The 13661-nt window shown below is 41.3% G+C and overlaps 1 protein-coding gene across 1 annotated transcript in view; it reads right to left on the bottom strand.

Moving 5' to 3' along the window:
• LAPTM4B (lysosomal protein transmembrane 4 beta) overlaps positions 1 to 13661 on the bottom strand; it is a 59351-nt gene that overhangs the window by 7667 nt on the left and 38023 nt on the right. Inside the window, exon 6 of the mRNA XM_057366249.1 lies at positions 12290 to 12385. Within this exon, the coding sequence (XP_057222232.1) occupies positions 12290 to 12385 (96 nt within the window). The remainder of the gene's footprint in view (positions 1 to 12289; positions 12386 to 13661) is intronic.

Genomic DNA, 13661 nt, shown 5'->3' with positions numbered 1-13661 from the left:
GGAAGGAAGGAAGGAAGGAAGGAAGGAAGGAAGGAAGGAAGGAAGGAAGGAAGGAAGGAAGGAAGGAAGGAAGGAAGGAAGGAAGGAAGGAAGGAAAAACCCACCAAACTGGGGTATACAGCCCTACACTCAAGTGGGACAGGTAATGCTGAGTGCTGGGCTTTGCTCCCAATAGCATTTAAGCATTTTGTGATAAGCAGTCTTGTATAATATGTAGAAATAATCTATAACTGACCCATAAGAAATCCTGTTCCCGACTTAGCTGGTATCATCCCATTAGTTTGGTTAATTGTATTACATAAGCATCTCTCTATTATAAAGCACATGATACAGGATGACCTTCTCAGAAAGAAGTAATTACCAAACAATTTTGCCAATGGCTATATCATATCTAGTTAATATAAGCATATGTCATTTCATTTTTTTTACATCCTGGTTAATATGAGTTTGGAGAAYAAGTTTTTTAAGGCATTGCTTGTGAATATGTCTAAGAAGAAATGTAGGCAAATACTTGTATATTTCAAATAGTTTGTAGTTAATCTTGACCCAACAATGTTGTGTCTGTTTCTTTATTTGCCTGTTTTGGGGGCCATATTGCATAATTTCAATCACTCCATATCTTTGCAGTTGATTCCACATTTACTTGGACTTCCAGGAGAAAATTCCTTCTTCACCATACGAACAAGTTTTCTCAWATTGCTGCAGTGATTCCTGTTTGAACTCAAGCTCTGACAAATTTTTGACTTTGCCTTAGAAGGATCTCACATTTGTAAACCAGAACTATTATTTGAAACTTCTTAAGAGATGTTGGAAACATCAAGACAGAGTTCAAACTCTCTTGGATGACACTTGCATAAGACCATATGAGACAGGTGCTAAATTGTGGCAATATTTACAAACTAAATATGTATTTGCAGAAATTTCAGCTATGCCTGGAAATGTTSTCCCCAAGCTCTTCACCACAGCTCTGTATGTACTGCACATCATTCTTCTGCAGAAGTGACCTTAACATTTCAGAAACCAAAATCCTTAGGGAAGACCAATGTGAATAGGTGGGAGGAAAAGGAGAGAGGGCAAAAGGAACCTTTTCTTCCACACAGGTCAGATAAGTGTCACTGGGCTCAGGCTGTAGTCTCTGTTTACTAAAAAGAGGAGGGAARGTAACCACAAGTGAAAAGCGTTAGACAGATGGGAAGAATACGCCAGAGGCAGTGCTGAATACAGGGCTGAAATACAGTCACTGCTTGCCTTTCCTAATTCAGGATTCATTTTCTCCTCAATATAGCACAAGGCTGATGCATCCAGTTCAGAGACAACTGAACTGAAAGAAGAAGTTTTAAGCCACACATGCCTAATTGCACCAGTCCTCTGTTCTGGGTTCATTTCATCTCAGTGATTCCAGCCGTGACCAATGACCGACTTGCACCACTCTGACACCATTGTGTGGTYTGGAGAGTGTTTAATGGTATGCAATCACATTTACCAATTTCATGTTTACTTCCCTGCTCTCCTGTCATTCACACAGACAGGAGTGGAATTTCCTCCCACAGCTGCAGTTCTTTGAGGAGCCATTAAGTGCAACCTAAAGCATGCTCAGCTGCAGTGAAGCAGCMGCCAGCCTACACACAGCTCGAGAGGGAAGGCTGCCATCGAGACCACTGTCCCATTCCAGATGGTCCCAAATGTACTGCTGGGTTCTTGACTACACAGATGTTAGGAAGATCACCTGGGGAAAACAGAAGACATCTGTGTGCAGGCACAGCTACAGCCAGCTGATTGCTTCACTCTGTAGGCAGGAAAGGCTTAGAATAATTCTCTCTTWGCAATGTTTTCCTGTCAAGCTTGACAATGTGGTTTTCTCTTGAGCAGTCTGAGATTACAAAGGACAACGTAAAACTAAGGTATAGTTTTTGCTTACAAAATTCTGTCAATTCTCTTCTCATTGAATTGATCTTCTCAATTCAAGCTCTGTTTTGGAGACTCAAGCCACAAAGTGCCAGCTATTTCSTGTAATACTTCATGTGACAATGAGCTCTGGACTATGTGTAAATATCACTGATTATATAATCAATTTTGTATTTTATTTAAAAGAAAATAAGCCTATTAATGTAGCACTTGTTTTATTTCCTCTAAAAATATACTGGAAGCCACTAAATATACTGATTTTATTAAGGCTGACCTTCAAAAGTTTTAGCRTTTCTCTGTGTAGTGAGAAAATAAGCAGCATTTATTAAGAGTGTCTGAAGAAATGTATTTTTTTCTATAATGAGTTCTCAAGAGTTCACAAAATCATAGAATATCCTGAGTTGGAAGGGACCCACAAGGATMARCTCTGGGCCYTGCACAGCACTATMCCCCARAGTCATACRATTTTCCTAAGAACATTGTCCAAATGCTTCTTGAACTCTGTCAGGCTTGGTGCTGTGACCACTGCCCTGTGGAGCTGTTCCAGTGCCCAAMCACCCTGTGGGTGAAGAGCCTTTTCCTGATCCAACCTAAACCKCCCCTGACTCAACTTCAGGCCATTCCCACTGGTCACCAGAGAGAAGARATCAGTGTCTGCCACTACACATCCCCTTGTGAGGAAGCTGCAGACCACTGTGAGGCCTTCTCTCAGTCTCCTCCAGGCTGAACACACCAAGTGCCCTCAGCCRCTCCTTGTAYGGCTTCCCCTCCAGACCCTTCACCATGCTCATGGCCCTCCTTTGGACACTCTCTAACAGCTTTACATCTTTCTTATATTGTGGTGCCCAAAACTGCACACAGCCCTCACCAGAGGGAGAAACAAGAAGTATTAAAACTAAATCCACCAAGAATTCAGCTATTTAATCCCTGAACATCAATTCACATTTTACACTGACTGTATAAAAAGGCTGACAGCCTTCAGGAGAAGAGGGAGCTTTTTTCCAGTAATGAAGAAACAGGAATAATAATAATAATTCTGTGRTAAGATGCAGTCAGATGTTGCATGCAAGACAAGCACTGGAGACAGAAGTAGGGACTGGCTTTCATAATGCTGCAGTTAAGCATTTGCATGTAGGGACAGCTCTCCTGGATAAGTTAAAAGATCCATCCAGATCACAATAATTAGTGATGGGTGATAACAAAACTGAAGTACAAGACAGAACAATGAAAAAAATTAAGACAGAGAAGTGCAAGCATATACAGTTACAACTTGCCCAGGATATTCTCTGAACTGTGAGAAATTTGAATGTCAAGGACTTGCTGATCATTACAGGAATTTTTCTTCCACTGCTTTTTCTAGCCTGTATTTCAATCCATGCTGATGTCTAGCACCACAGTGTTCCCTGGCAAGCARTCCCACAGCTCATCTAGATGTTACATGAAGAAATATCTTTGGTTTACTATGAAACCTGCCAGTAGCTATTTCAGTGAGTGTCCCCTAGCTCTTTTGGTAAGTCAGAGGGCACTTCCTCTGCTACTCATGACTTCAGAGACCCCTATCACGTTCTCTCTGTTCTGCCCTCTTTCATCTCACTAAGGATCCTGYAGAGCAATCTCCACTTACTTTCTTCATACTAAGAAACCCACTTGGTTTGGGTCCAGGCTGAAGAGAGAGCTCCAAGACCAGGTCTGTGGAAGGTGCTGGGGAGGCAGCTGACCTATATTCATGCTCAGGAGAATGGCAGGCACTTTCTCCCACCTGACCTGTCTCAGATGATCTTCCAGATGTGATCAACTGCCCTTTAGAAGCAMATCTTGTAAGTAAATGCATACAAATACATGCTTCAAAGGTGCTTGTTTGCAATGTAAATGGATGCTCTGGTCAAATGAGTCCAGTCAAAAAAAGTGTTTCTGAGGAAGTAACAGAGCAATGTCTGAAAAAAAGTTCCCATCTTTTTCTTCCTCCCTGTCCTCAGATAAAAACAGCCCTGCGTATAGGGCCAAAACCAGAGCTCCATATCTGAGCCAAATCTTATTTAATATTAAATGACAATTGTTTGACTTTGCTTTATGCACAGATGCTGYTCTGAAGCATTTTTCATTTGAATGCTTTTGCTTGAAAAATCTGCCCAAAGTGTGCTAGTTAATTACTATTTAAGAATTGCATTATATGTTGTCTGTCAAATAAATCCCAAGAAATCTTCCTCGCCACGTGGACAGGAAGTATTTTCATGTTCATATGTATGCATTTCCTTTAGAAACCACACTAGAATGACTACAGATGGAGTAATTGGAAGCAGAATAGCTCAGAGACAATTTACAACCCCATTCAGCAAAGAAGTRGGGCTCAATGMTGCAAAATCATCTGTGCAAAGTTASAGCTGGTATGGCTTGTTTTTCTTTGGCAAAACTGCTTGTTTATTCTAAGCCATCAGCTCTCCAAGACACTATTTAGGAAATTTTACATGAGTTTAAGAAATTCTGTAATGAAGCAGCACAATGTTTTCAGCACTCCAGATAGATGAATAAATGTATATATTTCTAGGATACAACAATATTTAGGGACAGATTGTGATTACCCTTGTGTGAGAAGAAAATTGAATTCAGGAAGCTAYTGTCTTTTTCCATCATGTGCAGCCTCATAAAAGTCATCCAGAATMATGGTGTAATTACCCTCTCCATTCAGAGGCATGGAGCAACAGCCCACCACAAGTCACAGATGTCTTTCCTACATCTTGGTCAGCTTCATACTGCTGCATTTCTAGTTGTATATCATGTATATCATGTACAGGCAGAAAGAACAGAGCGGTTTTTAAAATTTTTCCTTATTTCTTTTTCAAAATGAGCATTTTCTGGATGAGCACACACTTTCTCAGGGTGTACTCATCTGCAAGACATCAGTACTGAAGATAGTGAAGCATACTTTTACTCTGTGTAACAAATGGTTGATGTGTTGTCTTGAGTGCAGAGAACTTGAGAGAGCACTACCCTTTCAATGGACTTTTTAATTACCAAACAACATCTCTTTCTAGCCTTATCTTTTACAATTATATTGTGTATTCCACTCAAGTTAACAAGACAAAAACCTGGGTATAGCTCACATGGACAGCCAAATAACAGGACTGGTTATCTCCACAGAGTGTGGTTATCACAGCCATGTTTACATTGCAGATGCTGCTGGAAATGCTTCTGTCTGTGTAAAAAAAATCTATTAATGTTAATAAATCACAAAAGTAAAGCACCTGTCAGCCAGAAACTCTCACAACTTTTGCAGATGTTCTAAATGTGGTAGGAGAATACCCACTCAGCTTCTTTCTTTCTGAAGCCGAGTGTCTGTGCCAGAGTTAATTTAAAGCAGACCTCTCTTTCCTCACTGCTCATTAGACAGAGGAGCAAACCACAAGCACTGAACAGTCTGGAACAGACCACAGCTGATGGTCCTGTGTCCATGAGGAGTCCCAAGGGATGCTCGGGAAGAGCATAATTGCTCTAAGGGAGCCACTAAAGTGAATTGAAATGAGACTGAAAGTCCCTAAGTTAACTGAAACCATTGATATCCACAGGAAAACAGGCCCCTTGACCACTGCCAAACACAGGCAGCCGGGTGCTCCTCCCTGGGAGGGAGCTGAGCGTGGCCTCCAGRCGATCTCTGAGACCACAGCCACCCACTGAGCCAGCAGCTGTCACTGCTCCCACACACCCAGCCCGGGGCTCRTGGCTCTTCAGCATCTGCGTGGTTTGTGGGGCTGGGAAAGTTTCGTCAGAGAGGCTTTGGGCAGGAGGGATTGGGATGTGTGGGGAGCTCCTCTGCTTGGCCAGGGCTGTGCCAGGCCAGGGGATGTGATGAGGGGACAGCAGATGAGCTAGCGCTGGAGCTGCAGCAGGAGCACCCCTGGGGAGCAGCTCTGCAGTGGGGCASGGCTCCTGCACAGCCCAACTCCACTGCAATAAAGCCCCAGCACCGCTCACTGCAGCTGGGACTCTGCCTCTCACGCCCTGCTGCAATTCCCTGTTTGAGCAACACCTGCCCCAGTGAATCCCCACCTCCCCCGGCCACTGTGGCACAGTGCAACTGTGACTTGAGCCTGACCTGGAAAATTCACACGCAGSTCAGCTTAACACCCGTATATCCTTGGCAACAGGGATTTAAGTTGTCATTGACTTTTGCTGCACTGGTATGTATCCTTGGAATTATACTGAAGACTTCAACTTGTGTTTTGAAGCCCAAAAAGCAGCAGCTGTCAGATGGCAGTGAATCAATCCCATTACAATAAAAAGTGCTAATGAAAGGAACAACTGTAAATTTATAAACAYTGGGTTTTTTCCTACATTGCAACAYACCCAATTAGTGAACCCAAGAAGATCTGGAAGATTTAAATTACACATCCCCATTTCAAGTCTACTTCTTAATCTWATTACGATCACTGAGAACAGATTTGTGAATTTTATTGCAAATCTCTCATGAATTGTCTGTATTAGGAAACTCCCAGCATACGAGCTGCAAATAAATACAGGTTTAAAATCTCCYGAGGAAATAAACATGTATATTTTGATCTTGTAATTCAACTCACAGGTAAATTTAATCACTGTCATGACAAGTGAAAATGCTTTGGAAATCCTATTTTTAAACTTAAGAGGGTATTTGCCCCAAATTCACACTGTTAATAGCCAGTTCCAAACAGAACAGATGGCTTCTAACAGCAGCTACCTAATAATAGGTGAGACCTATAACAAGAATTGTGATTAGCCAATAACACTCAGCAAAAGAGCAAACAGATAGCATGAAGCAAATCAGACCACAGGGAATGCTGGATTTTAATTTTAAAAAATCTTCCATAAACAGGGAAAAAGTGGAAGAAAGACCTGAGCACAGATGATAACATGGAAAGTTAAAAATTAAAAAAAAAGAAATAAGAAGGAACAATCTGATTGCCAAGATTAAAGGCCAACTGACAACATGACAATCTGCATGATACTTTTCTACAACTCTGAATCAAACAGAAGAGGAAGAACTGCATACATGGCACATGCATACTACCAAGATGTGAATGGTGGCATCCATGTGGACCCTGAGCCCTTTGAAGATCCTCTCATTAAAGACATTGCTTGTGTTTTTTTTGTTTACAATGTGCAGTTCTGAAGAAAAACAACTCTATTTAAATCACAGTTCTAGGTCTCATGTAGACAATTGCATATGGTTATTAATTAACAATCCCCTTTAYTTATTGCACTGGGTAGTTCTATGTATATCCTTTCTTTCTTGCCCTGATTTTCCTTCCTCTTCTCTGACTCCTGCTTTACCTGCTTTTCCTCCTGCAGATTTTATCAGACAGTTTCCAATCAGGAGAGTCAGGGGTCCTCTGCCTGGATTCAACTGGAGGCCCTGAAAGGACTCAGAGAGTGAGTCAAGCCAGAAATATTCATTTGTGGTCTCAGCTCATTTTAAAGTCTTTCCCTGGTTACTATTCACTACAAAAAGATGTTTGTGATCCAGTGGTCCAGTAACAATGTTATGCACACAAACTGCCATACAAGAGCAGCTATGTGGTGAACACTGAAAGGTTTGTAGGATTTTTATGGAAAAYATCTTTAAAGCAGAATTTTTCTCTGAGTTGTCTTCTACTCTGACCCATACCATCCCAAATGTGGCTCAGTAGTTGGAAACCACAGGTTCCAAAGCACCTGTCAGAAATAAGAGCTGTTGACTATGGTTTATCTGCCTCTGGGATCCATCTCACACTTCAATCTGATTRGCTGGCATGAGTCTAAGGGTCCTCGTCTCTGTCCATAGCCAAATTAATCACCAAATTAAAAACACAGTAATACAAAGAATGGCTCTTCCAACTTTATCAAAGAATATTCTTCCTCTGCTAAGAGAAATCATCCAGCAGGAATAAAAGCACTAACTCTGCACTTCTCAAATAAGTCTAATATTGCTTTGAGAAAGGCAAACAAAAGTGTTGATCAATTAATTACAGGCTACTTAGCTGAGGTTCGTGTCCACAAAGGCAATATATCTGCATTTTTTTAAAAAGTAACTTATTAACCATTGTGATAAGTGTATGTAAGATAAAATCTATTGAAGCGATTTTATAAAGCACATAAAGATCTAAATCCCACTTTGAAGAGAGATTTACGGCTTTACATTTTATCCCCACTGGCAGCATGACCAGAGATGAAACTTCCATTGATTGGCTTCAGTGAGAGTTAAAAATAAACAGACTGAAATCCCCTGGCTGCCCAAGAGTACAGTAGAGCTGCTCCTGCATTGAAGAACAAATGTCTAACTTTGGGATTATCTTCTGTACCCGTACACTGGCAATTTTTTCAAGCTGGATGGACATTTCCATGATATTCCTGTGACAGTTTAAATTAGTGTGGAAAATTAACCTTCATTAACGGTGTGTTTGAGAAGCTGTCAGGAAAAAGCAATCCCAGATTGAGAAAGTGTAAAAAGCAAKCCTCAGGTTACCGCAGGGTAACTGAAGGGGAGCCACCTTACTGCCATGCCAAAACCTCCTACAGATACCTCCAGAAACTGAGGGGAGAAAAGTCCTGGAAAAACACTTAGAGGAGRGAGATCCATATTCCCAAGAGACCCTGCTGTGACTCATGTATGCAGCTGGATTCTCAGGTCCTCAGGAACATAAGAATGTCACACCTTCCCTCCACCTGGGGTCCAGACCATTCCCCTGCCAAGCACCAGCTGGTCTCCCCRTGTCATAACACAGCTCACTGACTGKSCCAAGCCAGGCACATTCACAAGGTGTCAAACTTTGATCAAAGATCGCAGAAGGAGGATCTCTCACCTAAAAAGTGCAGCAGGAATATCCCATTTACAGACTGTAATGGGAGGAGGAGTGTTTGTTCCAGATGGCACACTTGCAAAAAGGATGGCTTAAACCACTTACAGTGAGTGACAAATATCAGATTATCTGGTAGCTGATAACAGGTTAGTTACAGTTCAGATCTATGAGCATTATATATAAGAACCAGGGGAACTAACTGGAAATTTCTGTACTGGGAACAACAGGGCAAACAGGTAGCATGAAGCAATTCAGACTACAGGGAATGCTGAATTTTAAGACAAAAATCACYCTATAAAAAAACATGAAAGCATCTAGCTCTGGGGGCCTCAGCTTAAGTAGGACATGGACCTGTTTGAGCGAGTCCAGAAGAGGCCACAAAATTGGAGAAAAGAAGGCTCCAGGGAGACCTATAGAACCTTCCAGTATCTAAAGGGGGTCTACAAGAAGGCTGGAGAGGGACTTTCCACAAGACCATATAGTGATGGGACAGGGGGAATGCCTTTAAACTGAGAGTAGGTGTCAATTAGATATTAGGGGSAAATTCTTTACTGTGAGGGTGGTGAGGCATGGGAACAGGCTGTCCAGAGAAGCTGTGGATTCCTGGAAATGTTCACAACCAGGCTGGATGTCCACAACCAGTGGATGCTTTGAGCAGCTTGGTCTGGTGGAAGGTGTAATGCCCATGGCAGCAGGGTTGGAACTAAATGATCCCTAAGGTCCCTTCCAACCCAAACCATTCTGTGATTCTACAATTCCATAATATYTAAAAGTCTTACTCTAAACTGTAACAAGTACACACAATCTCATATTTAAGCTTAGATTTTTACTTCCATTTGTACAGATTCTTTTAGCTAATGCTAATGACAAGCATGTATCAGAAAACATCCATGAAGAGGAGAACATACCCTGCAGGTATGACCTGCAGCTCTGTTGGAATTCAGGTAGCAGGTTTGATTCTAAATATTACACATTCATTTCAAAGAAGAGGGCAGAGATTTTAAAGAAATTGTAGCTTATGATTTAAAGGCATATTGTTATCAAGAAGCCCTGGTGAAACACATTTCCCAGCATTGATAAAAATGAAAAAMCACCATTTTAATACAGAGGTACACTTGAATGTTGGGAGAACATTATATAATTCAACAGACTATAGTGACCTATCACAGAATTTCAAATTTTCATAAGGTTTCCTCAACAGTTCAAAACACTCACAGGTCCYCAGCACGCAACTTTCAAAGTCCTATTCTTCCATGCTTCACTTTGAAACMATTTTTAACCAATAGTGTTGAACCCACTTTTTTACAGTCATGTGAAGAGAGGGTTTTGTTTATGTTTCACAATGTAGACATACAAAAAAACAAACTTTTTAAGTCTGTGATTTCAGGGTGTGAAGGGAGGAAAGAACTATCTTCTGACTCACAGTGGAGGATGATGAAGATTTAACCCCATATAGTGTTGTTCCTTCTGAAGCTCAACAAAGAGCAGAAGAAAGAAAGAGGCTGCTCAGGAGCACATCAGCTCCTCCATCACATCACTGAGKGCACTGTGCTGGTGGGGGCCCTGGAGCTTGGCAGGGAAGGAGGYGAAAGAGATGGATATGGACTGTGTCACCTAAGGGTGAGGGCACTCATCCTGGCTAGAAAGAAGTAGTCAGACAKGGGTTTGAATGAAGTTTGCCTCCACCTCAGATAATTCAAAACCCAGGCTGTTAATGTCTCTGCTCTTGCCTTTCTGTCTGTGCCTGAGAAAATCTTTCTCAGCAGCATTGCTCCCAAGCTTTTTTGTACTCACAAACAGGAATTTTTGAGTGATTTTTTTTTTGTTAGCTGATGAATACCCAAACAGCTCTTTCTCATTTRATGTCATCTTATTGAACTTCCTTAGAAAGGTGCATCATACCTGAAAGGAACGGATTCTCACCTTAWTAAAATGAATGAAGTATAAAGAATTGGGAAGTATAAAGAATGGGGAAAAGAAACCAATGGTCAGAACACTAGCTAGGAATGCACAACCTTTCTCAAAACCTGCTTCTGCTTTAGATTTCTTGTAAGATCAAGACAAGCAAAGTTTAATTAAAGGCTCATTCCAACAATGTCATCTGCGAATGGGATAAAAGGGCTTCCTTTTCTCACAGTAACATTTGCTAATTACTAAATACAAAAGTACTGAGAAGAGCTTTGGTAACCAGGCATCTCTGAAAAACAGTTTTTTGTTTTATGAAGTCAGCAGTGAAGTAGGTGGTTTWGATGTAACTTTTAAACAGTAAAGTTAGTTCCCCAGATAATCCAGCTGACAGTCTCCCACTATTGAGTCTGCCAGCTCTATGGGTTGTAGAGTTAACGTTTGAAGCTGATTTACAATTACCTACAGGCTGAACCAAAGAGATATCACAATTATTTCAGATAAAACTCCTGGTTTTATTTAAAATATATYCCAGTAAAGAAAAGAGTAATACTTCTTAGCTTTCAATAAATCCATGTTTTTATATTTAAACGTCCTGGTTGCCAGCTCTGATCATGGCCTGTAAAACTTCTTATGTTTTTCTTAAAGCTTCAGGTTTAGWAGATGGATAACTATGCAAGAGTTACATCTTTCATGTAAACGCAGTGACAGTTTCCTAAGCCCTTGTGGCTGCACGGGAATAACTCATTCCAAAGGATTATAAATTGACAGTTTAATACCTCTGTGTGTGGAGACCACCCACATMATGGAAAACCTGAGGAAAATCTGGTAAAATCCTGTCCTGGGATTTTACCCAGATGGTCCAAAAGACAAGTTCATGCTGCTCCCATTCTGTTACGTAAATGGGGGCTGGTCWGGCACAGTGCCCTCAGTGTGTAACTTGGGTAGAACTGAGCTGCTCCATGGCAAAACCACTGCAAACGGAACTGGCTCTTTTCCAGTGACACTTCTGTATTSCTTCAGTGCCTTCTGCAAAAAGCAAGATATTGCTCAGCACTCAGGTCCTGCACATGTGCATGTCAGCACTAAACTACTATAAAGTGAACTGATGCCTTCCATTCTTTGAGTTTAAAATCTGTTTTTTTTTTTAATGTCAATCTTTGTTTCATTTTGTCTCCTTGGCATACATACAAACCTCATTATGCACTGGGAAACATGTCACTGAACTTTTGTTGCCTTTTAGCTCCTCTCTGTGACTTTGTAAAGCACTACACCAGATGCTGAGTACCCGAAATCACAGTTTCTATAGATAAATCCAAATTTCATGGCAGGTAAAGACCATGGCATACTTGAGTCCTTATCAGTCCCCCCATTGTCCAGATCATCACAGACCTGGAGAACTCAGAACTGGGAGTCATTCCTGGGGCCATGTAGTTTATGATTAACACAGATGCTTTAACAGATGATATACATAAAACAAAACCCGTATTTTAGCAATAGATGTGATTGGCAACCGTTGCATGCCAGTCTCCTGAGTTTCAAGTTCAAACGTCACCAACAGATGAGGACGGTCAAAGGAATTAAGGTGATTAACTAAAGAGTCAGAAATCAACATAAAGTAAAGTCTTTAAGTGTATAATATTAGACAAATGTTTGCCATGTAACATCCTTACYGCAGTGTCGTTGGTGGTGATGTACACCAACACGTCCGAGTTGTTTCTGCCATTAATGTATCGGTAACAGTTCCACACGCAGCTTATCAAGTAACCCTGCAAAGAAAAGGGGTTTARTATTCTGTGCAGAAAAGAGCATTTCCATTCTTTATAAATACGAATATCAGCATGATAGAAGCACAGGGCAGTCACGTCCCTGGTTGCAGTGACTGTGAGAATACATGGGGGCTCTGTGAGTAATCCAACACTATTCCTCATGCTGATAGAACTGGGGTTCTTTAGTCTTGAGAAGAAAAGGTCCTGGGGAGACCTTACTGTGGCTTTCAACATATAAAGGGGGTTTATTAGATCAGTGTATTCTATGTGATTGGAATGGTCTGGGGTCTTATTATTCTGGCCTGACTAGAGAAAATTGAAAAWGTTTTTATGGACATCTGAAGTTATTCCTGAGTTTTTAAACAGTGTTAATTTCCAGCCCCCCACCCCCTGCCCCCGAGTGCAAAACAAAAAACTCTGAAATAGCAGCAATAAACCTACTGCAAGATTATAAATTTCCCTGTTTTTGTTCTTGGAGCATGGGTAGTGCTGCTGCCCATCAAACAACTAGCTGTCTCCACTTTTTTAACTAATTGGGTAAAATGCTCACTGCCACCACCTCCTTCATGAGCAGGAGAGATTCCAGTTTGGGCAGCAGAGATGAACGAAGTGGCTGGAAGGAAGATAAGAGGCAGAAAGATGTGGAGGAGCAGGAGTCAGATCCGCAGGATGTCAGCTCATAGGAYTAAAGCAGTTCTCCCTGGAGCTTTCTGCTTCCATGTAATCACACACGATGGTGATGAGGAGAAGTTTGTGTTTTCATAGTGGCGAGCTTATATTTTGACTTAGTAGGTTGCACAACAATTTTTCCACAAATCTAACACATGCAGATTAAACTGCCAGCACTGAATTTGCACATGTGTCTCACTGAGTGAGTCATACTTTTGTGACTCACTTGCATTGATGGCCTTCCAAAAGCCTCTAATCCCTTTGAGCTGTCCTGTGCTTCCTCTATCTCCAGAGCTGACCCGCACATGAGCTGTGTTTTTCAGATGCCACATGACTCACTTGCAGATCAGGAAGATTTTTTTCCATCAGGGCTGAGCCAGCTAAAATCTGGTAAATTTGCTTCCTCCTTTTTTTTTTTTTTTTTTTTTTTAACAGTGTTTCACAGAGCCTGGGTTGACTTGGAGGTATTGCAGACTTTGACAATACTTTTGGCCATCAAATGGGGAGAACAAAAGCCTTCTGGAATGAGCTAAGTCCCAAGGGAAGATCAGACAGGCTCTATAGRCCTAAGCTGTGGCTGTGTAAATCTGCCCCAGCCTACTGAAAT

Source organism: Malurus melanocephalus, unplaced genomic scaffold, assembly GCF_030028575.1.
Source record: "Malurus melanocephalus ecotype Western Australia unplaced genomic scaffold, MMel_1.1 scaffold_62, whole genome shotgun sequence".
Lineage (NCBI taxonomy): Eukaryota > Metazoa > Chordata > Aves > Passeriformes > Maluridae > Malurus > Malurus melanocephalus.
The sequence above is the reverse complement of the archived record's forward strand: the minus strand, read 5'-3'. Positions and strand labels throughout refer to the sequence as shown.